This window comes from Panthera leo, chromosome D4 (assembly GCF_018350215.1).
Source record: "Panthera leo isolate Ple1 chromosome D4, P.leo_Ple1_pat1.1, whole genome shotgun sequence".
Lineage (NCBI taxonomy): Eukaryota > Metazoa > Chordata > Mammalia > Carnivora > Felidae > Panthera > Panthera leo.
The window spans coordinates 91,922,100-91,945,617 of NC_056691.1; the positions used below are offsets into that span (position 1 = coordinate 91,922,100).

Consider the following 23,518-nt stretch of genomic DNA (forward strand, 5'->3'; position numbering starts at 1 on the left):
AACGCCTGCGCGGGATTTCGGATTTAAAGCCACAGGACCGCTCTCGCGCGCTTCCGCCCGGGGGCGGTGCCTACCGCGCCTACCGCGGCGAGTCGGAGCTGTACGGGAGCGGAGCGGAGACGGCGGCAGGGAGCCGGGTCTTACTGGGAGGGACGCACGCTCGTCTCCACCCCGACCGAGTGCCCGTCGCGCCGGGCTCTGCGGACCAGGTGGGGGCGGCGGAGCGGGGTCGCCGTCTTTTCTCGGGTGTGACCCTCCCCACTAAGCGGCTCCGAGGCCGCGAGTTCCGTCGGTCGGCGGCGCGCAGGCGCAAGGCTCCTGGCGCGGAGACGGAGGTGGCCCGGGACTACCCCCAGACCCCCACCCCGAGCGAGGGAGCCTTGGGCGCGGCGGTGGCGGTAGAGTCGGAGGGACTCCGGCGGAGGGGCCGGGGAAGGCTCGGGCCTCGCCCCTGAGCGGCCGGGACACGAGTCCCCGCACTGTGCCTGTGTGCGGATGGTGGGACAGGTGTGCTTAGCGGAGAGGGCCTCTCCCGAGATCCCAGTTCTGCTGGGATGTGGGCGGCTGAGGCTGGCTCCGCTCACCCGGACTCTGGCTCCCAGGTGGCGACCGGTGGCCCCAGATCTCTGTCCCTGCACTGCCTGAGGCCCCCGCTATGGCCCAGCAGAGAGCCCTGCCGCAGAGCAAGGAGACACTGTTGCAGTCTTACAACAAGCGGCTCAAGGACGACATCAAGTCCATCATGGACAACTTCACCGAGATCATCAAGACTGCCAAGGTGGGCGCCCCGGGGTCTGGGACCAAGGGAAGGAGCAGGGTCTGGGGATGGTGGTGAGCTGAGTAGCTGGCCTGCTCTGGTCAAGGGTCATGGGGTGGGGGGGAGTGATTTCTGCTTTCAGCAGCACCCACTGAACATGGAGCAGGTGCTCTGTGCCCGGTGGTGAGGATACAGCAGTGAACACACAGGCCTGGCTTATGTCCACATGGGAAAAACATTTGGGAGGACTGTACGGGGGGGGGGGGGGTCAGCAATGACAAGCAGGTCGACAGATGAAGCTGGAGAGGAGTCTAGTCAGATTGCCAGGGTTGGACGTCCGGCGCCACTTACGAGCAGTGTGGGTCTGGGCGGGAACGAGCCTTCTCAGTGCCTCGGTTTCTCCCGCAACCTAAAGCCCTCTGGCGATTGGATGACTTTATAAAATGGTTGCTGTGGGGCCTGATGGGGGCCCAGATGCGGTAGCTGTTGCAAGTGAGTGAGGTCAGTGAGAAAAGTTGAGGAGGCTCCTCCAGGATGGTAGCGTGGCCAGTGTCTGGGTGGGGCTGGATCTTTGAGACTGCTGCCACCCTCCGAAGGCTTTCTGAAGGCGATGAAGCTGGCTGGCCTGTGTTTAGCGTTTGTTCACCGTGTGTCGCTGTATTCCCAGGGCCGTCTGGGTCTCCTTCCGTTTAACCTTCACGGAAACCCTCCACGGGGCAGTACTGTTGTTTCTATTCTTAGAGAAGGAAACCAAGGCTCGGGAGACTCAGTGATTTGCCAAGGTCGTTCTGCTAATAACTGGCAGAGCCAGGATTTGCACCCAGGGTGTCCAGCTCCTCACTGCAGAGTGCCCTGACCCCTGCCTGGCAAGACCCCCCGTGAAAGCCCCGTCCAGATGGACAGGTTGGAGCAGTGACAGGCCAGCAGCACTCCTGGCGCCTCTGTTTACCGTCGGAGACACCTTGAGTGCACTCTCGGGTCTGCCCTGCCTCAGCTTTGCCCTCCTGTAGACCAGGGATGGCAGTCGGGGCTTCGGTGAGAACGTCGCAAGTTAACGGTGGTCACGTGCTTAACGTGGCGCCCGGCACCCTGGAAATGCTCCGTAAATGGTCACTTAAGAGAACCACGTTGTGCCTTTACTCGTTTGGCAGTTGGTTTACCGAGCACCTCAGCCAGTGACCCCGTTTCACACAGAACAAGGCTCCACACCCCAAAAAAGACTTGCCCGAGACCTCCCTGCACGTGGCGAGGCAGTCAACATACACAGGCATCCACCTGTCCCAATGAAGGTGCCCGTTAGCTCCTTAGAAGATGACGAGAGGGGGTGCGGCTGAACGTCGCCCAAGGTCAGGTCAGCAGTGCCCGGCGGAGAAGGTACAGCGGACGACAGGCAGGAGGCAGCCACTGTGGGTGTGTGCAGCCGGCCAGTCACCTGTGGGCTGGGGCACCTGCCGATTCTGGGCTTTCTCGTTTGTCCTCCAGATCGAGGACGAGACTCAAGTGTCGAGGGCCACTCAGGGCGAGCAGGACAATTACGAGATGCACGTGCGAGCTGCCAACATCGTGAGTCACTAGGTGGAGGGCACAGCCCGGTCCGCACGGGGGCTTTCCGGTGGGGGGCGGGGGAGGAAGGGCAAACCGATCCTCAGGAGACTCCTCTCGAGGGGAGGGCTGTCTGTGGCAGTCGTGTGAGGGGCGGCAGGCGGTGGGCCACGTCCATCACGTCGAGCGCCGTGCGGTGCTTAGAGAGGGGTCGGCCCTCCTTGGCTGACGAGAAGGCTCCTCGAGATTCACTGGGGGAGAAGTAAATTGCTGAGCGAAACGAGGTGTGCGTTTTAATCCCTTCCGGTGCCACAGAACGAGCACATTGACCAAACATTCCCGTCAGCGTGTGCCCACCGGTGAGAATGTGTGGGGAGAGCCCCGAGGAGTCGCGCCCAGCTGGCCCACACGCTGCCCCAAGGAAGCGCGGGGCAGGCACGAGGCAGGGCGGCGGTCTTATCTGGGGTTTGAGGCTCTGTGAAGTGGGGGCTCAAGGAACCCATGTGATGGGAGTGGAGCACCGCCTGGAGAGGAAGCTGGCGGCCCCGTGGGGCTGGGAAGCCCCGGGGAAAGCCTCTTCTGCAGTCAGGGCGGGAGCCAGGGACCCTGCCCTCCCGGGACTCCTCTCTAGTTCTCTCCCTTCCCACAATGACCCTGGGAAGGTCCACGCCCTAGTCCCACGTTACAGAGGAAGAAACGGAGGCAGGGCCGCCGTGGCCTCCTCACCACCCCTGCTCTGCTCCTGGTGGCCGCAGGTCCGAGCCGGCGAGTCCCTGATGAAACTGGTGTCCGACCTCAAGCAGTTTCTCATCCTCAACGACTTCCCATCGGTGAACGAGGCCATCGACCAGCGCAACCAGCAGCTGCGAGCCCTGCAGGAAGAGTGTGACCGGAAGCTCATCGCCCTGCGGGATGAGATCTCCATCGACCTGTACGAGCTGGAGGAGGAGTATTACTCGTCCAGGTACAGATAGGGCCGGACCCCGCGCAGAGCACACCCGTGGGCCCGCGCCCGGCCGGCAGTCCAGAAGGTCCCGTCTTTCCGAGCCCTTCCTGGTCTTGGCGGCACAGCCCCGTGCCCGGGTTTGAGAGCAGAGCTCGTGGTCAGAGCCACTGGTGGACAGACGATTTATATTGACTGCCAGGCCCTGGGCAGCAGGATGAAAATCGCAGAACTTCAGGGGTTGGGTGGGCCAAGCCCGAGAAGGGCAAGCGGGAGCCAGCATTTCCTGGGGGGCTGCTGGCTGCCTCACTCTGGGCCTGTGTGGTTCTCTTAGCTTGTTAGCCAGTATCTAAACATTCCAGCCGGAGCTGGGTGAGCTTCTGGCAGCCCAGGTTCACGCCCAGAACGTGCAGGACGCTAGTGCCTGCCTAGGGATGTAGCTCCACGTGGGCGTCACCGAAACCTCACGGCGCGCGTCAGGGTCCACAGAAGGGTGCGAAGGAGGAAAAAACTCGAACCGAGGATGGCCTCGAAGGCCGGGCCGGGGGTACGACCCCACTGAGTTCCTGTTCAGCTCGGCCCGGTTCACAGACCGGAGCCCTGCTACATGCTAGGCCCATGCTGGGCCACAGGGATACGGCAGCGGGCAGGACCTGTCACCCCAGCCTGCGTGCATGACTTAGAATTCCAAACCCTGAGTCTTCTGAGCTCGAGGGGCCCTGAGAACTCAGAGTCCCTGTGTGATTCACATGGAGGAAAACGGAGGCTGGAAACTGGGAGGCCTCGCTCCTCTGTGCCCCTTGGCCAGAAAAATCAAGTCTCGTTCAGACAGAGTCTGTGCCCCCCATGCCCTTGCCCACACAAACCTGTGGGGTTTGTTCTTCCTGTGCTGGCTTTCAAACGCTCCTTCCTGTCCCACGGAGGCCATGCTGGGGCCACAGAGGCCCAGGGCCAGCACTCTCTGCGGTCTGGGCCTTGGTTTCCCTGCCCTGTACTCCATGCCAGCCCCCACTGTCTTGGTCATCTTGGTGTCTATGAGAAGGCATAGTGTCTCTCTTTAGCTGGAATGGTTCTAGACTTTTCCAGAGGGTTCTGGGGCCACCTCTGGTCCCTGAAATCTATTGGCTCAACAGATACGTGGCAGATACCTCTTAAACACCCTCCAGAGAGGGGTCCTGAGTAGGTCCACAGGGGTAGGGGTGTCTCAGACCACGCTGGGACATGGCTCCCAGCCCCACTGGATACTGCATGATCCCTTCATGTCCCTGTGTGTGTTTCCTGATGTTCCTGAGGGCCGGGCGTGTGGACTAAGTGGTTACAGGACAGCAGTTCAGCCCTGCCTGTTGGGGTTGGGGGCCGGGGCCGGGGGTGGCCATGAGGGACCTGCCCAAAGTCACTTGACAAGACTGCAGGGAACCCAGGGGCCTGAGTGGCAGGCTTCCCATGTCCTGCCCCGTCAGTCTCTGGTTCACCCAGGGGGTTCCTTGCCATCCTTGGAGCCGCAGGAGGCTGAGTTCCTCTCGGCTGTAAACACCTGCAGAAGGCGGGGCCTCTACACGGGGTCGAGTCCCCTAGAGCTCCCAACCCGGGTTGCCGTGCCCTGCATGCCCGTGGCCGTGCTCACCTGCTTCCTGTTCACAGCTTGCTCTTTCTCTGCCTATCACCCTGCACTCTCCTTGGGCTGCTGCTCTGTGCCCAGACTGCTGAGGGCAGGAGGAGCAGGGGAGGGAGTGAGGGGCGGGGCCGGAGGAAGCAGCAAGCCAGTTAGACGGGTGTGGGGACCTCGGTGCTCTAGTCGCCCCTTTGACAACCCTAGCGAGCCGTGCTGCTCACCCACATCCTCACCCGTATGTGCCCGTGCCCGGGGAGGCTGCCGCCACCGCAGACCCCGTGTTAGAGGCAGGGAGACTGAGCTCGGGGGGGCTTAGGCGCCTGTTGGAGACCACACGGCTGGTACAGGGGTACAGAATGGAGCGCCGGGGTCTCTGGTTCTGATCACCTCATCCGGCCATCCCTGCTGAGCGGAGATCCCAAAAAGACCAGGTCTCTGCTTTTGCGTCCTCGCGAAGTGTAGTGAGTGTGGAGGGACCACAGCAAGCTCTGGGCGCTGCTTTCCGGGGTCTGCAAAAGGAGGGCAGCCAAGCTGGGAGGGACATGGCAGCGCAGGCCGCTCAGCCTTGTGGCGGTCAGCTGGGAGGGACTTGTCGAGGTCACACGGGTGGCTGCTCCTGGAAGGCCGCCCTTCAGGAGGCTCCGTAGGACCCCGAAGCAGGTGCGGCCGCACGTACCCACCCTGAGCCAGGCTTGCCTGAAGAGGGGCCCGCACACAGGAGGGGAAAGGCAGATTTGGGGTGTGGTCTGTTTTCTTAACTCTGCTTCTGTCTCGCTCCCTGCCCCGCCCCGGCTTCCATCCACCTCTGCCTGCTCCTGTCTCTCCCTGGGTTTCTGGTGGTGGAAAAGCTCAAGTCTTTGCGAAGCTAATGACCTGCCTCTGTGCGAAGCTTACTGGAGGCTGGACCTCGACACAGACTCTGCTGATGGCCTCTCGGCCCCTGTGCTGGCGTCCCCGGAGCCCAGCGCTGGCCCCCTGCAGGCTGCAGCCCCTGCCCACTCCCATGCCACTGGCCCCGGCCCCACAGAGCACGCCTGAGCCTCCCAGGGTTCCCCTCCCCGCAACCCTAGGTTCTTAAGTCTGGTGTGGCCTCCTTGGGACCTTTAGCCCGGGGACAGCACCCCCCAGAGTGTTGGGGAAGATACTGCCCTCAACCGTTTCCAAGGTAGCCCGTCCCTCGGAGATGCCACCTCTGTTCACTGCCCACCTGGCCTGCTGGGCAGACGTTTCCTAGACAGTGTGTCCAGGCCAATAGTGGGGCCGGAGGATGTCCTGCTACAAGCCACAGGGTGGCACTCGGTGGACAGTACTGGCCAAGTCCACGCTCCACTCTCCGGTCTCCTGTGCAGAGATGCACCTGCTGCTTTGTCCTGAGGGCCCCTGGTAGCGGACCGTCCCCGCAGGGTTGTGGTGGGGAGAGGGATGCTGAGAGCAAGGGACCTTCCTCACTCTGCCACACACATTCCGGTGGGTTTTGTAACAAGACAGTTGAATAAAAACAGCACTGCCATCTCGCATTGGTTGGCTCCTTCTTGATGGTCTGGGACCAGTCTGGGATCACCCCCGGTTTCCCGCTGGCTGTGGGGAGAACAGCTGCTGGGCTCTGCCTGGACAGCCTGGGGCTCCAGGTAAGCCTTCCACCCACAGGGGCTTTGGGCAAACGGGGACTTGGTCAGTTTGGGGCTAACGGCTGCATTCCCGTCGCCTAGAACTGCCTGGGAGCTGGAAAGTCCGTAACGCTTGGCGACTAGAGAAAAACTGGCATCGTTGCACGTCACAAGGTCCAGCTGCCTGTACTTCGGTCCCATCTCGTCCTCGCTGGACCTGGCGTTGGTGTGGCGTTACCTGCACTACGGGGAGGAACGGCCACGGGCTTCGAAGGGATTGAAGCGTTGTGTCCGCAGCCACCGAGCCGGGGAGGGAAGCAGCAGAAATTGGGGCTCAACCCAGACGGGATGCTAGGCCCAGTGCCGGGTGCCAGGCCCCCCCGAGAAAGGGGGTTTCGAGCCCACGCCCTGTCGCCAGCGTGCCTCCTCGCGAGGGAGACGGCAGTTGGTCTACGGAGGAGGTGGCAGCACACAGTGCAGTCTCAGGGACAGGGAAGGACACAAGCCCAATGGTGTTGGGGCGCAGAGACCCCACGGCCAAGCAGGGGTGCCACACAGGTGGGAGCTGGGGCCCAGTCCTGGCTCTGGCCCTGGTTTTCTGGGGGTGGCCTGGGGAAGGCTCCGCAGCGAGGAGACCGGTGATGATCTCTTCCTGAAATACCCTCGTTGCAGAAATAACTTGTATCTGACACTGACGAAGAAAAAAGGACTGCAACCAATGGAGCACGTGTGGGGAAAAGGCCGACGGAGTGGACCAAACCTGACGGGGGTTTCGACTGTCTTCAGTGTCATGACACCGGAGCAACAGGCTCTCTGCACCATCAGTGTCTTGTTCTCCTGGGCTGAGGCCACCGTCCCCATTGGAAATGGAAAGCGAAGTGGTTTCTCCCCCCCCCCCCCCCCCCCCCCCAGAGCAAGGCAGCTCCCCACCACCTCCTCCTCTCTAGCCCACGCCCCCGGCAGCAGACCTCACTGGAGAAACGGGCTCTTTGTTTCCAGGTCTCTGTCAAGTCTGCTTCAGGCCGGCTTCGTCTCCACGACCCCGGCCGAGCTACGGGTGTTAAGGTCCCCTGTGGCCTCCGTGTCACTCGAGCCTGGTCAGTCCTCAGTCCTTCCTGCCTCTGTGTCCCAGGCATTTTATTCCAAGAACATTCACACCCCTGGCAAAGTTATAAAGGTCGCATAAAGAACACCCACCTGGGTGCTTTTCTGGATTCACTTCCTGCACCTCTGCTTGCTCTCTCATCCATAAAAGCCACGTAAACGTCAGCCGCAGACCTCACGCCACCTCACCCCTAAATGCCTGTCAGCTTGCCTCTCTAGGAAAAGCAACTCTCCACGGCCCAACGCCAGCATCAGGCCCATGTGAACAATTATCCCATAATATCATCTAGTATCATGACACTTTTTTTTTTTTCTGTTTTTAATGTTTATTCCGAGAGAGTGAGGGAGGGGAAGAGAGGAGAGACAGAAAATCCCCAGCAGGCTCTGCGCTGTCAGCGCAGAGCCTGACATGGGGCTCAATCTCCAGAACTGTGAGATCATGACCTCAGCCAAAACGGAGTCGGACGCTTAACCTGACTGAGCCACCCAGATGTGCCTCGTGACACATTCTAACATCCCCAGTTGTTCTCTAAATGTTTATTTTTGAATGTTTATTTCTTTTTTAATTTTTTTTTTTCAATGTTTTTTATTTATTTTTGGGACAGAGAGAGATAGAGCATGAACGGGGGAGGGGCAGAGAGAGAGGGAGACACAGAATCGGAAACAGGCTCCAGGCTCCGAGCCATCAGCCCAGAGCCTGACGCGGGGCTCGAACTCACGGACCGCGAGATGGTGACCTGAGCTGAAGTCGGACGCTTAACCGACTGCGCCACCCAGGCGCCCCTTGAATGTTTATTTCTGAAAGAGCAAGTGGGGAGGGTTAGACAGAGGATCCAAAATGGGCTCTGCGCTCGAACTCACAAGCTGCAAGATCATGACATGAGCCGAAGTCGGCCGCTTCACCGACTGAGCCACACAGGAGTCCCTCGAGACATCTTTTTACATCTATTTTCATTTTGCGTTGCAGTTAGTTACTATTTCTTACAGCCTTTTGAAATCTAGAACAGGATCAGGGTGGCAGTCTGGAACAAGTCAAACACAGTTCCGGAGATACTTTGAAGGGAGAGCCAACAGAATTCACTCAAGGACCGGATGTAGGGAATGAGGAGGCAGGGTGGCTTCAAGGTCTGACTTCTGTGCCTGGAAGCATGGAGTGGCCTTAGCTGAGGCAGAAGGCAGGCAGCGAGGGGAGGCGGGGTCGGGGGAGGCCAGGACCCCTGTTGTGTACATACCCACGACGATGTGTCTCGTGTCCAAATGTGGGCCTGGAGTTCAGGGGAGTCAGCAGCACCGAGAAGGGAGTCACTGCACAGTAAGAGTTAACAGAAAAAAGAAATGAGACCCAAGGAGGAGAGTAGGTGTTCAGGGAGGAGGTAGGATCTGCTGGTCACACCCTCCAGAAAACTCACAGATGAATAAGGCCCATGAGTCAAGATTTGCACTCAGAACTCAACTCTTCTCCCGGCCCTTTGGCAACGCTGCTGCCATCAACCACCTCCCGCCCAGACAGGACCTCAGCAAAGCCTCAAAGACCCCCCTGGAGATGGGTCACACGGGACGGAGAACCCCAGACTGGTGGTGTGGACTGGAAGAGGACACATCATCCCCCTCCCTTCGCACATCCCTGTTCCTCTGCGCCTCTGGCTTTGATGGTGGAAACGGACGGTGCCAGGAAGGACACGTTTATGGCTCAGTGAGTGTCCTGGAAATCTACCGTGGGGTACAACGAAGCCATCCTCTCCTCAAAACGTCACCTCACAGCAGAGATCCCGGGCAGAAAGTTACATTCTTACTGCTTCGTCAGAAACCTTTTCAAATAGCTTTTGAAATTGTAGTTTATAAATCCAAGTCCCTGCCCCCTCCCTCCCTTGAGGAATAAGGCCTCCCCTACTCACCCCAAGGCAGCCCCTAAAGGGCTGGGTGTTGGGACAAAGCCTGTCACTGCCATGAATTGTGGAACAGGGGTGCGGTGGTCTCCGACCTCAGGCTGAACACTCCCCTCCCTTCCCTCGTGAGTTAAGGGATAAGCCTTGTCCTAAATCTTAGCCTGTGGTTGCCCTGTCCAGAGCAAAGACTCCAGTGGGTCTTCCTCGAGCGCCCCAGCATCCTCCCTCCCGACACCTCACATCCCTTCCTCCCGGACCTTTCTCCTTGGCACTCCCCGTTACCCGACTCATCCTGCGCTTGCCTTACGTGTTCCCGGTGGCCACACACACGCAGACCCGCCGAGGACGCCGCTGCGTGTCTTCTCAGCGCTGGCATCTCCCGCCCTCGCAGCCCGCCCGGCACCTGCTGGGCGCGCGGTGCTTTCGGAGCGGACCCGCTCTCGCCGGGTCCCGCTTCGGATCTGGGTCCCCAGAGGGCTGAACCACGGCCGATCAGTCCCGTCGCCCCCGGGTATTGAGCGCCCACTGTGTACGCGGCACCGTGCCGGCGGGGGGGGGGGGGCGCGGCGGCCGGAAAGTCACAGCACCGTCGCCATCCCCGCCCGAGGGAAGAGGCCGGGGGCCACGGAAGCCCAGGACCCACAATGCTTTGCGCCCCGCCCCGCGCGTCTCTTCCGGCGGAGCCAGGCCTGGCTAGTCGAGCACCGCGCGCTGGCGGCTCGGCGCTCGGCTGGCGGCGCCTGCGCACGCGCGGCTTCCGGCGAGGGCGGTCCGGCGGCGTGGTGAGGGTGTCGCGCGTGTGTCTCCCGGGAGAGTCCCAGAACCCGCGACCATGGCCTCTCTGCTCGCCAAGGACGCTTACCTGCAGGGCCTGGCCAGGAAAATCTGCTCCCAGCCCAGCCCGGAGCCGCAGAAACGCAAGTCCGGTACAGCGCAGCCGGGGTCGGGCCTGGGAGGGCTGGGGGTGGGGTACGCCCCTGCGCCGCCCCGCGCAGCCTGCGGGTGGGTGAGACACGTGGGTGCGTGAAGCAAGCCCGTAAGACGGTGGAAAGACTCATAAGGGTTATGTACAGTTGTCACTGTTTCCCTGCTTGTGGGCATCAGCTCGGGGGTGCCAGGGAACCAGCTGCGTCCGCTCACCGGGCCGGAGGCCCCTGCGGGGCCTGCAGGAGGTGACCCGATGGGATGGGGGAGGTAGGGAGAGGGCGGGAACGGGACGGCTCCTACCAGTGGGGTGTACCGGGAAGTCCGTACACGAGCAGGTAAGACAGAAGTTGGCATTTGTGAGTGCTGCCAGGACCCGAAGGGGCAGAGAGCATCAGCGTCTGACAGGCAGCTACACGGAGAACGGCCTTTTGTCTTTATGCGAAGCAAACGTACTCATTACCGGAAGTTAGGAAATTTGAGGTTTCTTAGCACTGGGCTGTAACTTTATACGTTAAAAGATTAGTTTTTCTTCTGTGAGTGTCTCAGCGTTTTAAAACGTCTCATTTCGTACTCGGTCTACTCTTTTTGTTAGCTTAAATGAAAACATTTCTTGATCCTTTAAAAAAAGCCTGTGTTCTCGTTTTTGACGGCTAGGTAGTGCTTTGTAATGTGACCGGTGGCTTAGCTTGTCCTTGTAGGTGAGTATTCAGGTTTTTCTAGTTTTTCCCTGTGATGAACATTTTTGAGGTCAAACCTTGGTGCGTAACCGGGACGGATTCTCATAAGCAGACTGCTGGGTCAAGTGTGGATGTGTTGCAGGGTTTTACCACCTGTGGCCAGTCTCCTTTCTCAGGTCTGTGGGTGGCTCTGAGCTTTACAAAAGGACAGGGGTCTCTGCACGCTCCGTCCTGATTCGCCTACAGTACCCTGGGATCAAAGGTTTTGCAAAACTTTCATGGAGGTTGGATGGGTCACAAAGGTTAGGACCGCAGCCCTTTATGATTTTGTATTTCAGCCAGCAAAACTCGAGGCTCAGAAGCTTCTGGGCCCCCAAAAAAGAAGAGGAAGAAAGCGCAGAAGAAATCCTGGGAGAGGGAGGAGAAGGCTGTGGAGCCAAAAGCCCAACCCCTAGGGGAGAAGTCTCCAGCAGCTTCCAAGGCCAGAAACCCAGCAGCAGCCACGGAGGAAGAGGCCTTCACCTCCACAGGATCTCCTGCAGGTGGAGATGTGGGGCAGGGCTGACTGAGATCACGTGAAAACGTGGCCCTCTGTGGACATGAGAAAATACGGTGTCACGCACATTTTTGGGGTGTTTTGAGACTTTCTAGAGAGCAGGTTTTCAAGGGACAGATCCCAGGGAATACATAGTGGTTCCAGGCCATTTGGCATTGGGGTCTGGTGAGGGGCAGGGTCATGTTCCCCTGAGGACCTTGCCCCGAGGAGGCTCTCACTGCCTGCAGGTGTCCAGAGTGGCATCACGAGAGCTGACCTGTTGGGAGAGGTGGGGAAGCCCCGCCTGCAGAAATTGGAAGAAATGAGAGATGGGTTTGTCTTGACCCATCAGAAGCCTTTTGTCTTACCGCACGGGGGTGTTCTGTTCTGGGGGCCAGTCCAGCTTGGGGAGTGGAGAGTAGTGTTTACTAGAACTGTCCTGCAGGTCGACGAGTGGCCACTTGGGGAGTGGGACAGTGTGTGGGGTTTCAGGCTTTGAAGCTGGACCTTGGGAAGAGGGACGGGAAGGTCAGGCAGGGGGTTTTCTCTTAGCTCCCACTTTCCTCACAGATGTCGAGGTCACAGAGTCTGATTCTTTGTTTGCCCTGGATGTTCTGCGGCAGCGGCTACGTGAGAAAATACAGGAGGCCCGGGGCCAGGTAAGTTGGGGAGGCTGCTGGGGTGTAGGAAGCAGTGTGGTTTTCTGCAGTGGTTTTCCTGCTCTGCGTGGAGGAGAAAGTACCTTGGTGCCCTTTGTGGGCTTGGTCCTCAGTTCTGCCAGCCTGGGCAGCCGCTGTTCCCACCCCTGCAGCAGTCTTGCCAGGGCCATGGCGGTTTTGGTTGGCAGGAGATCAGGTGTAGTTTCCGGCATCTTGGGGAGACTCAGTTCCCACGGTAACCTGCTTTGTATAGTCTGTGCTGTGGGTTCCCTGTGCCCTTGGAGAGAGGCTCAGTGTGTCGAAGGAAGCTGCCTTTGTTGGACACGACACCGGGCAGCGCTTTGTCCTCTTAACGTCACGATAGCTCTGTGAGGTGGTGAGGGTCTGCAATGAGGTGACCGCTACAGGAAGCACCAGACCTAACCCTCCTGGGTTTTTTGTGCTGAGTGACATAGTCTTTCCACTTAGCCTCCACCTGCCCTTTCCCTGGGGACGTACCCTGGGCCTCTTGCTGTGTGGGACAGTCCCCCAGCTTCTTTGTGCAGTGCCCTGGGACAAGCCTGGGGATCGTTCCTAAGGGGCAGCCTGAGCTCCGGCCTGGCCTTCCTGCCTGCAGGTCTGGGTCAGTCTGGTAGAGTTCTCTTTTTGGCCTCCGGACGGAAAAGGCCATCTGTGAGAGCAGAGGTTAGGTGAGTCACTGGCAGAACAGCGCCATGGTCAGCATGGGCGTTGAGCGTCCTGATCTGATGCCGAGTTCCAGGTGGTGTCCTCGGCTAGGCCTGTCCTCGTCTGCAAAACGATGGAGGACACACGTATGTCGAGTTATTTGTAAAGGGCCCTGGTGCAACGTCCGTGTCTGGGAACTGGAAGCCATGGTTCTTACCTGGGGGTCCTCGTGTCCTTTTTGGGGTCCCTTGGATTCCGGGTGACAGGTTGTCTCCCGGGGGAACACTGAGCTCAGTGAGCGCTTTGTCTTGCACAAGCGTTTCCTCACCCGCTTGCCTGCCCTGATTCCACATCCCAGACCGGGGGCCCCGAAATTGGGAGGCCCTCATGAGGGAGCTCTGACTCTCCTCCTCCTCCAGGGCAGCACCTCGGAGCCGTCTCCCGCGGCCCTGGAGAAAAGACGCCGGAGGAAGCAGGAGCGGGACCGCAAGAAGAGGAAGCGGAAGGAACTGAGGGCGAAGGAGAAGGTGGCAAAGGCCACGGAGGCTGTCGAGCCGCCCCGCGAGCCGCCCCGCGAGCCGCCCCGAGAGGAGGCACAGCTGGGGCTGCTCTTCAATAAGGTGAGAGGCAGGTGCGGCCGTGCAGGCTCGGGGACCCGGGCTGTGCCCCCAGCTGGCCACGTGGCCTGTGTCCCGAGGCCGCCCGTTCGCGGAGGCGGGTGGCGGCAGTGCCTGCCCCTGGGGTGCTCGTGGGGGCTCACGGGAGAGGCGCGCCTCGAAGCTGGAGTTCACGGGGGTTGCCGCCCGCAAGGTGGAGGTGAGCGCGGGGGAGCCGGCCGGCAAGGCCCAGCGCCGGAAGGAGAAGAGGCAGAAGCTGAAGGGGAACCTGACGCCGCTGACGGGGAAGAACTACCGGCAGCTGCTGGAGCGCCTGCGGGCGCGGCAGGGTCGGCTGGCCGAGCTGCGGGGCCAGGACGAGGGGAAGGCGCGGGAGCTGGAGACCAAGATGCGGTGGACCGACCTGCTGTACAAGGCCGAGGGCGTGCGGATCCGGGACGACGAGCGCCTGCTGCAGGAGGCCCTGAAGCGCAAGGAGAAGCGGCGGGCGCAGCGGAAGCGCAGGTGGGAGAAACGCACGGCCCACGTGGTCGAGAAAATGCAGCAGCGGCAGGACAAGCGGCGACAGAATCTGCGCAAGAAGAAGGCGGCCCGGGCCGAGCGGCGTCTGGACAGGGCTCGCAGGAAGGGCCGCATCCTGCCCCAGGACCTGGAGCGGGCCGGCCTGGCGTGAGGACCCGGGCCGCGTCCCTGACCGGCGGCTGGGCTGCCGCGGCGGGTGACGCCGGGTGGGGCTCGGTCGGCGCTGTCCGGGCCCCTGGGCACGCGGGCTCCGTGGGCTCAGCTCGCGTGTGGAAGGAACGGTGTCCAGAATGGAGGCCCACGGTCTTTTGGATCCCTGTAAGGAGTGACTGGGTCCGGGTTCTCGCCTTCTCTTGGGAGGCCGGACAGCTCCCTGGAAGTTTGCAGGGTGGGGGTGCAGGGGGGCACCTCCCTGGCCCCTTCTTCTCCCAGTTTACAGGAGCAGGGCGGGAATGGCCTTTGGGACTGCCCGTGTCCTTGCTGAACTCGCCTGGAAGGGAGGGATCTCTGTAGACCGAGCCAGAGGTGGAGTCCCCGGTGAGGGCGAGGGCGAGCTGACCTGTGTGTGGCCAGAAGGGAGTTATCTGGGGTTTATTTGTAGGAGGAACAAAAGGTAGCACTTAGGTGAACACACGTTCAAAGTCTCAAGGTGCCTGCTAGATCTGCACGGTGTGTATTAGGCTGGAAAGAAAGGGGGAGACAGAGGAAAAACCGAAGCTCAGACTCAGCGAGGGAAACGAAAGATGCCCAGTTCGGCAGCGGGACTCCACGCAGACCTGCAGGGGGGCAGGAGGGGCGCAGACGTGCAGAACCCCGGGGCGGGGGGTGGGGAGGCTCATGGCACATAGATTCTGTTTGGGTAAAGCTGTTAATGGAATCGTTTTGACTCGGGTTCACTTAAGAAGCAGACTGCCGAAGGCCACCTGGGTAGCTCATGACTGAGCTAAGCGTCCAACTCCTGATTTCGGCTCAGGTTGTGTCTCCTGGTTCATGAGTTCTAGCCCCAAGGGAGGCTCCACGCTGGCAGTGTGGAGCCTTCTTTGGATTCTGTCTCTCTTTTCCTCCCCTGCTCATGCTGTCTGTGTCTGTCTGTCTGTCTGTCTCTCTCTCACAATAAACTTAAAACATACCCAGCAGACTGTAACGGAAAGGCTGGTGTGGACAAAGTGGACAAAGCTGACTTGAGAACGAACGGCACCGTGAGGAGGAAAGAACAGCCCCCCCACCCCCACCCCCCGTCCCCCCGATGGAGGGGTTCCGTGCTCCCAGCAGGCAGAGCGGCTCTGACGACCCCGGGACCGGAGCCTTGAGTCTGCCCAGAGCGGGAGATTTCTGATTCTTTTCCTAGGCCTGGAAACATTAGGCAGAACTCTGGTGGATGTAGAAGGTCTGGAGGAGAGTCACGAGCTCGATCTAGCAACACAGAACGGCGTGTCTGGAAACACACGCTTTGCGCGTCTCTGAAGCAGCAATGAGAACTGAGCATCTGGTCTATAAAGGGCGTTTTCGTTTCAAGGAGTCAGACCGGGTGTGGTGTCCGGCCACGGCAGGGTTTCGTCGTCAAAGTCAAGAGGTGGTCAGAGTTTCACGTTTGGAATTTCAAAAACACACTCTCGAGTCTACCTGTGGGTGGTTGTGGGAGGTGGAGCCCGACTCCCAGGTGTCCGTGCTGGGAGCGTGTCCTGCAGCAGGTGGCAGCAGCAGCAACTCCTCCAGGGACAATAGTGGGCAGTGGGACGTGGCCAAGGGAAACTCCCAGGACGAGTCTGGGAGGCCCGATAGACCCCTGTTGGGTGTCGTCGCCTCCAGTGTGGGAAGACAGCGCAGCACGGTGGAAGAAATCTTCAAGGGCCTGACGTCGGAGCGTTTCCAGAGCCAGATGGCGGAAGTTCCCCCTCCCGGGGTGGAGGGGATTGGATGAAGGTTGCCCCAAGCAGAACACCTGCCCGGAACAGTGGTTCCAACTGTCCCGAAGGCCATGGCGGTGGGAAAAGGAACAAAGGGAGAAAGCTCACCGAAATGGAGTCGGGAGGCCGGAGGGAGGAGCACTCGTGCACTGTGCTGCCTTGCGTCCATCGTGGGAGGAAGTGTCACCGACCCAGCAGAAGCGTCCTCGACAGGAAAGGGTCGTGGTCACAGGCTCAACAGGGAAGGACGCTGCACCTCCTGTGAGACACCCAGCGACCCGGCCAGTGGGGAACGGCCCTCGCCCTGCGCTGTGAGTCTCTGGGTCAGGACAGCCCTTCCCAGCATCCTCCTCGTAAAATAATCCCCCCTTTGTTGGATTTGCCTGTGGTTTTGCCCTAGTTTGCGTGTCCCGGGTTGCAGTTCTCTATTCCTAAATAAACACGTTTTGCTGGTAAGGTCACTGGTAATTGTGTTATTATTATTTTTAATGTTTATTTTTGAGACTGTGTGAGCAGGGGAGGGGCAGAGGGAAGAGGGAGACACAGAATCCAAAGCAGGCTCCAGGCTCTGAGTTGTCAGCACACAGCCTGACGCTGGGCTCAAACCCACGAACCGTGGGATCGTGACCTGAACCGAAGTGGCTGCCTAACGGACTGAGCCACCCAGGTGCCCCTGGTGGTTTTATTTTTAAGCTCAGCACGAGTCCCCTTTCTCCCCTGGCCCTTTGGGTGAGTCTGGGAAGGAGCACAGCCTGCCTTCCCTCGTGTCCAGGGGCCCTAGGACTTGAGCTGATGGACATTGAGAAATTCGGTGAGTGGCTGGGACCAGTCAGGCAGCTCTAAGTGAGGCTTCCGTTCATCAGATCTGGTGGGGGTGGGGCGTGCAGAGAGAGCTGTTTCTAGACCCTGGTGGGTCAGCTCATCCAGTTCACTGCACCAGTCGTGGGAGCCTTGCGTACGTGGCCTGTGGAAAGAAAAGTGCTGTGTGTTCCCTGCGGTCGGGTCCTGACGCCTGCGTCGGCCCTGAGCTCAGTTCTGGTTTCGTCCCAGCACTCCAGCTTCGGAGAAGAGCTGCCGTGTGCTACTTCTCCAAGATGCCTGAACTCGCACGTGGCAAAGGTGTGCCTCTTGGATCCTTCCAAGACAACCTGTTGGGCAGATGAGCAGGTAACAGGGTCAGTAAGGCCCTTCCAGCAAGCCTACGTCTCCACTGGGGCGTCTGACCTTCCTCTTATTCCAGGGAATTTCCAGAAGCCTCACTTACCTTAGTGTGCGCTTCAGGGGACTCCAGGTTTTGGCCGAGCAACAGAGGAAGTCACTGAATCCTTCCTAGTTCCCTAGCTAGCCTGTGGACTCTTGATTCCAAATGGAAGCCAATCTGAGATTACATCCCGGGGAGTTGTTTCTAGAGAGCGCTCTGTGAGTCCTGCGGGGTGAACGAGACGGTTGCCGAAACGTCAGCAATGTTCTGGTCTCCAGGCTCTGGAACGTGATAGCTTGAGTTTGGAGCCTTGATCCCCCAGAGGACAGATACAAAATCGGCTGGAACTTCCTGGCACTCCAGAGCTGCACGCACTCCTGGGTGTTTTCACAGAACCACCAGTAGGTCCTTTGTTTCCTCATTCATACTTTGAACTCTTTAATAACTATATCTGATAAAATAGAAATAAAAGCTATGTGTAGTTTGCTGCTGCTGCTGCTGTTTCACTGGCCGAGGCAGCCCGACATGGCTGCTCAGTCCAAGTGTCTGGGAAGGTTTTCTTCGGTGCACGGCTACAGCAGCCCTCCTTCCTGGCCAAGCACTGCCCAGATGTTCCGAGACGTTCCTCTGGATTTTCTCCAGTACAAAACAGCAGATGTTTCTGTCCATTTAGTGAATTGAACCTTCCTACTTTGGCCTCGTAACTGGGTGCTTGGAGCCTGTTGGGGTGCGACTCTGCTTATAGGTCTAGATACCAGGCGGCGAGGTGGCCTTGGGGATGAGGACGCTGGCTCCTGGCAGTTTTGCTGTGAAGTTGAAACCGCTCTTGACGGTAAAGGTTATCGGTTGAGAAAACAGGCCGACCAAACATTGGATCCGAAAGCTTTTGTCTGGAAGTGCCACGTGTTCTCACACTCCGCTGGTCACATCACGTGGCTGCACATAACTTCCAGTGGGGACAGAAACGCAGCCCACCTGGTGTCCGGGGGAAGAGCCAGGAAGTTTTGTTTTTTGGGTTGTTAAAAATAAATTTTTTTAATATGTATTTTTGAGAGAGAGGGAGCACGAGCAGGGGAGGGGCAGAGAGAGGGGGAGACACAGAGAGAAGCCGAAACGGGCTCCAGGCTCTGAGCTGTCAGCACAGAGCCCGACGTGGGGCTCGAACCCACAAACCGTGAGATCATGACCAGAGCTGGAGTCGGAAGCTTAACCGACTGAGCCCCCCCGGGCGCCCCAGGAAGATCCCTGTTCTTAAATGCGTTTCAAAATGGGAATTAGTGTGAGGTCTGTAATAGTATCACACGATACAAGAAAACAAAGAAAAAAAGCAGTCCCCTGTCTGAAATGAAAGAATGCCCAAAGTAGAAAAATGACCTTACGGAGGAGATGGTGAGTCAGCAGAAGGATTGAAAACGATGAAAGGGGACCCGGCTGGCTTAGTCGGTGGCGTGTGCGACTCCTGACCTCGGGGTGTGGGTTCAAGCCCCATGCTGCACATAGAGGTGACTTCAAACATCAGACAAGCTCGGAGAAAAAGTGGAAGTAAAATAAGTCCTCATGGAAATAAAAATAGAAGGAGCATACGAAGAGTAAACACTCCTAAAATTTCACACACCAAGAAGCATAATAAAAGACAAGGAAATGAAACGGGACAAAGCGTTAAGAAGGCGCAAAGAGAAATCCCAAAGTATCGAAAAAACACATCAAAGGAAGCCAACCAAAGTGAAAGGTCTTTCAAAGCTATAAAGAGCAAAACAAATTCAAAGAACTTCACGGGACCAAGAGTAAACATCGCCCCAGCTCCCTTACCAAAGGGGCAGAGTTTCCACTCGGACCACAAAGCGAGCCCGAAGTCCGTGATATGGATAAGAAATACACTTTACAAAGATGTGATGCAGATCGGCTCACTGACAAAAGGTTTGCAAGGAATTGCGTGAATGCAAAGAAAGAGAAGGCCCGGGTCACGTGCTGGCGGTTCTTGTCGCCGCTGACTTCAGGGACACGAGCCCTGGGTGAGAGAAAAGGACCTCTTATGACAACAAGCACGTTCTCCACAAAGATACAGTCAGTGCGAGTATCTGTCCACCTAATGACATGTCAAAACCTGCACAATGAAGGGGAGACACAGAACGCTGAAGGAACACGATTACCCATTCAGGTCTGGTGTGTGTACTGAGAGTGGAAAATACAACTTTTCAAAGACTCTAGGGACGGTCACAATGACAGATGTCCACGAACATTAATTCGCTGTAAAATAAATCTTCATAAAATAAAGCACTGCAGGCAACATTATTAACCTCAAATTATAGCCAGTAGTAATCATACAGTAAAAAGTTGCTACCCTCCCAATAATTTCTTAAAAATCTCTCGACTCCTGGGAAGAAAGCCAGGGGACGGGGGCATCCGCATGGCAGGCTGCAGCTGGCGCAGTGCTGAGAGAAATGAGCTGATGTAATTACTTAGAGGAAGAAACAAGAAGAAATACGAATAAGTAAATTAGATACCCTGATCAACAATAACGGAGACAAAGTGACTCGATACGGATAAAAGGAAATCCGAGTCAGACATCATTACTGTCAACTATTAGGAAGAAGGAAAAGAGGAACAAGAAGAAAAAATGCAAAATGAGAAATGAAAAAGGGGAAGCAGGCAAGGGTAGAGGAGAGACTTGAAAGGCCGTGATCAGGGAGCACCTCGACGGCTCAAGTCAGTCAGGCGTCTGCCTCTTGATTTTGGCTCGGGTCATGATCTCACAGCGTGTGAGTTTGAGCCCAGCATCAGGCTCTGTGCTGACAGCGTGGAGCCTGCTTGGGATTCTCTCTCTCTCCCTCTCTCTTGCCCCTCTCTGCTTGTGCACGCGCTGTCTCTCACAATAATTTTTTTTTTTTAAAGGTACTTTGCCTAACTCTATGCCAATAGACTTGAAAATCTGAACAAAACAGATCGTTTCCTAGGAAATATAATTTGGCAAAGCTGATTTGGGAAGAGGTAGAAGGTTAAAGCAGACTGATTTTCATAAAGGAAATGGAGAGAACTTCCAAAGAAGTTTGTCCCTGCTGTAGACAAACAAACAGAAAAAAATCAGTGCAGAACTTCCATGGAATCGTTGTAGTTCCGTTTAAAACCGTTCAGAGAATCGAAAAAACACTGCTTCTAAATTACTTGTATTAATTGAGCGTAACACCGGTAGTGAAATGCCACAGAGCTCAAGTGAGAGTGACAGAGGGGCAGCACTTAAGGTCCCGCGGAGCGTGCTGGTGAGGAGGGGCCCCAGTCTCTCCAGACCCTGGTGTCCGGGCGTGCAGCAGGTGACAGACAATCACCGAGTATGTGAACGAGTCTACACCGGGTCCTGTCGGAGGCACGATGCCAAGATGTCTCATCTTTGCCCGTGGTCCCCGTATTCTGGAGGGGACAGGATGCTCTGTCCGGTGGTGTGGGGAGGGTTTCAGGGGGCAGCGCCCACTGCACTACGGGGGGGGCTGAGGCACAGCTCCGCACACGGGGTCGTGGTGCTGGGGGAGACCCCCTCCCCCCCACCAGGGGAGCAGTACACGAGGGAGAGGCCTGGAGAGGTAGCTGTTGTGGCCGATCCGAGGAGGGGTGTCGAGGCAGATCTGGGGGTCGGGCAGAGTTTGGTGAGACTCAGGGCCACGGACGAGAGAGGGCCGGGGGCGGGCTGGTCCCCAAACCCTGGGGAGCCACCAAGTGGGCGGCAGGAGCCCATGTCCTGAGGCGTGTGGGCGAGCTCCTGATGGCGGGGGTGGAGGGTGGGGTGGCAAGAAGGCCTGTTGAGTAAAGACGCGGCTGAACAGACCGGCCCAGACTAACGGCCAGGCCAGGGGAGTGGTGGCCGCAGGACACGCGAAGACGGGAGAGGGGTTCTCGTACCAGGAAGAAAGTTTTGAGGAAACAAACTGTACTGTGACTGATGGGTGAGGGAGGTGCTTGTAACCATCAGGGAGGGCTCCCTGCCAGGTGGCCATGGGCCACACTCCTTCCTTCATTCCTGGTGGACCCAGTTCTGCCCCACCTGCTGGTCTGCGTTGCCGACCTCGGCCCATTGGGAGTCGGGAACGTTTCATGGGCTCCACGGCTGCTCCTGGCCTGGACCGCGGTTCTTGCCGCCTTGCGGGGCCACACGGCGGTCCTCAGGCCCCCACCTCGGGCTGGGCTCCCCCAAGGCCTCGCTGTTGTCGCCCAGGCCTACGTCTGGGTCCCGCATACCCATCAGAGGCCCAGCCCTCTCAGGCTCAGCACAAGTGGGGAACCGCCCAACCAGGAACTGGGAACTGGGAGACCGGGAAGCTGGGGTTGAATCGGGGGCAGAAAGTGTCCTTTGTTTGTTGTGAGCCAACGGCAGAAAATACGACACAGTCGATTCTTAAAATTATGAGGATGAAGTTCATACAACGTAAAATGAATTATTTTATCTTTTCACGTGTTTATTATTTATTGAGAGAGAGAGAGAGAGATTGACTGTGTGCATATGCACTGGGGAGGTGCAGAGAGAGGGGGAGAGAGACAGAATCCCAGGCAGGCTCCATGATGTCGGCACAGAGCCTGACACAGGGCTCGAACCCACAAACAGATCAAGAGTCAGACGCTTAACTGACTGAGCCACCCAGGCGCCCCAAAACAAATCATTTAAAAATGCACAGTTCAGGGCGCCTGGGTGGCTCAGTCGGCTAAGCGTCTGGCTTCGGCTCAGGTCAGGACCTCAGGGTTCGTGAGTTCAAGTCCCGCGTCAGGTGAACAGGAGCCCCGCCTGGAGGGAGCCCTGCTTCTTCCTGTCGCCCTCTCTCTGCCCTCAGTCTCTGCCCACCCCCCGTCGAAAACAAAAGTGTGTGATCCAGGGGCATCTAGTCCATTCGCACCGGTCAGGATGCCGTGCCTTTTCACGGCTGTGTGATGCTCCGTTGTGCGGCCGGCCCACGCTCTGCTTGTCGATGGGCCGCCGGTGGGCTGTTGTGAAGCCGCTGCCGTGAACGCGTGTGGACGTGGACGCGGCACGGTGTCTGTTTCCGGCCCCTTTGCGTGTGTACCTGAGGCGTGGGACTGCCGGGGTCCGCGGTGGCTCCGCGCTACATTTTGGAGGAGCCGCCAGACCGTTTTCCACGGCAGCTTCACCGTTTTCCGTTCCCGCCTGCGGAGTGGGGGGCCCCAGTTCCCCCCGTCCTTAGCAACACGTGTTGTTCTCTCGATTTTTGACTCTGGCCGTTCCAGTGGGTGTGGCTCCGACTCGCGTCTCCTTGAGGGCCAGTGGCGTGGAGAACCTTTGCGCCCGCCGGCCGTTTGCGTGTCGTCCTTGGAGACGGGTGTAGCCGAGCCCCTCGTCCGTCTTGAAGTCAGGTGTCTTTTGTCGAGTTGTAAGAGTCCTCCATACGTTCCGGCTATTAGACCCTTATCAGATGCGATTTGTAAGTGTTTTAAAATACTATTTTATGTGTTGTGAAGAGCGAGACAATTTTCTTTGCGTGGTTTAAGCTCCTGTTTAGGCCACTGGCCCATTTTGAGTTAAGTTTTGTGTGCAGAGCGCGGTGGGCGTGACAGCTGACGTCTCGTTCAGCTTCTGCCGCTGCGTGACCCTGACGAGGGGCCCCCGTGGGCCCAGCTCTGCAACCCTGCCCTCGGCCGGATGCAGGCCGGGGCATGCCTTGGGGACGATTCGAGGCAAGGGCCTCCCTTCCGACCGGGTGGCTGGCGCCGAGCTGTGGGGCCCGGGCGGTGGGGAGTGGTGGCACGGTGTCTCCACCCTGCCCTGCCTGCTTCCCTCGTCCCTCCCCCTGGGCCGGGTGGGAGCCCGCACGGAGAGCGGGAGCGGGAGGACGGGGCCACGGAGACGGCGGTGCTCTGCCTGTTCCCCGCTCTGCAGCGTGCTGCGTTCAATCCCTGAGTGGTGTCCCTGGTGTCGCTGCACGCCGGTGACACCCTCTCGGAGGCTTTCACCGAAGCCCATCTTTATCCCAGCGTGTCTGAAACCTCTGCAGCCTTTCCTCTGGAGAAAACAGTAAGGCCCAGAAAGTGTCCGAGCCCCCGGGGCTGCGTGGAACTCGGGCCGGCGATGCGCCAGGAGCAGGGCAGCTCCCCACGATGGGACACGGGTGAGGAGAGGCCGAGAGCTCGAGAGCTCGGGGAGGGCCGGGGGAGTGGGAGCTAGAGACGTGAGCAGGGGCCAGATCTCCCAGGGCTTGGAGGCCGTAATGCAGGCGGGCTTGGCCCCGAGATCAAGGGAAACTGCCAGCTGGGCCCCTCTGCGGTGGTGAGGTTGGGAGAATTGGCCACGGGCACCTGGCTGAAAAGTCTGGTTTTTGTCATGGGACTGACCGAAGCTGGCCACCCCTGCCAGGTTCCTC

The 23,518-nt window shown here is 58.6% G+C and overlaps 2 protein-coding genes and 1 long non-coding RNA gene across 4 annotated transcripts; 2 read left to right on the plus strand and 1 right to left on the minus strand.

Annotated features, from left to right (window-relative positions):
* The first annotated feature begins 48 nt into the window (after positions 1-48).
* On the plus strand, positions 49-6,616 carry MED22 (mediator complex subunit 22). 2 transcript variants are annotated; one of them, XM_042914320.1, is made up of 5 exons: positions 49-209; positions 603-778; positions 2,240-2,320; positions 3,055-3,263; positions 5,703-6,608. In XM_042914320.1, exons 2-5 carry the CDS (start codon positions 656-658, stop codon positions 5,890-5,892), a joined length of 603 nt encoding a protein of 200 aa, XP_042770254.1. In that variant the 5' UTR covers positions 49-209; positions 603-655; the 3' UTR covers positions 5,893-6,608. The 2 variants fall into 2 exon arrangements, with proteins under 2 accessions (XP_042770254.1, XP_042770253.1); XM_042914319.1 differs by lacking the exons at positions 49-209; positions 603-778; positions 2,240-2,320 and having other exon boundaries at positions 2,447-3,263; positions 5,703-6,616.
* Positions 6,617-8,451: 1,835 nt separating this feature from the next.
* LOC122205678 lies at positions 8,452-10,084 on the minus strand. Its single transcript, XR_006196195.1, has 3 exons — positions 9,759-10,084; positions 8,798-8,870; positions 8,452-8,705 (listed from the first exon to the last, which is right to left on the minus strand). It is a non-coding gene; the product is annotated as an uncharacterized LOC122205678 (long non-coding RNA).
* Positions 10,085-10,213: 129 nt separating this feature from the next.
* On the plus strand, positions 10,214-15,049 carry SURF6 (surfeit 6). Its single transcript, XM_042911906.1, has 5 exons — positions 10,214-10,377; positions 11,394-11,597; positions 12,161-12,249; positions 13,335-13,535; positions 13,726-15,049. Exons 1-5 carry the CDS (start codon positions 10,284-10,286, stop codon positions 14,203-14,205), a joined length of 1,068 nt encoding a protein of 355 aa, XP_042767840.1. The 5' UTR covers positions 10,214-10,283; the 3' UTR covers positions 14,206-15,049.
* The last annotated feature ends 8,469 nt before the right edge of the window (positions 15,050-23,518 follow it).

Coding starts and splice junctions, on each gene's coding strand:
- MED22 (XM_042914319.1), top strand. CDS start 2,665: ATGTGTGGGGAGAGCCCCGAGGAGTCGCGCCCAGCTGGCCCACACGCT. Junction 3,264..5,702: donor GAGGAGTATTACTCGTCCAG/GTACAGATAGGG, acceptor GTGGTGGAAAAG/CTCAAGTCTTTGCGAAGCTA.
- SURF6 (XM_042911906.1), top strand. CDS start 10,284: ATGGCCTCTCTGCTCGCCAAGGACGCTTACCTGCAGGGCCTGGCCAGG. Junction 10,378..11,393: donor GCCGCAGAAACGCAAGTCCG/GTACAGCGCAGC, acceptor TTTGTATTTCAG/CCAGCAAAACTCGAGGCTCA. Junction 11,598..12,160: donor CTCCACAGGATCTCCTGCAG/GTGGAGATGTGG, acceptor CTTTCCTCACAG/ATGTCGAGGTCACAGAGTCT.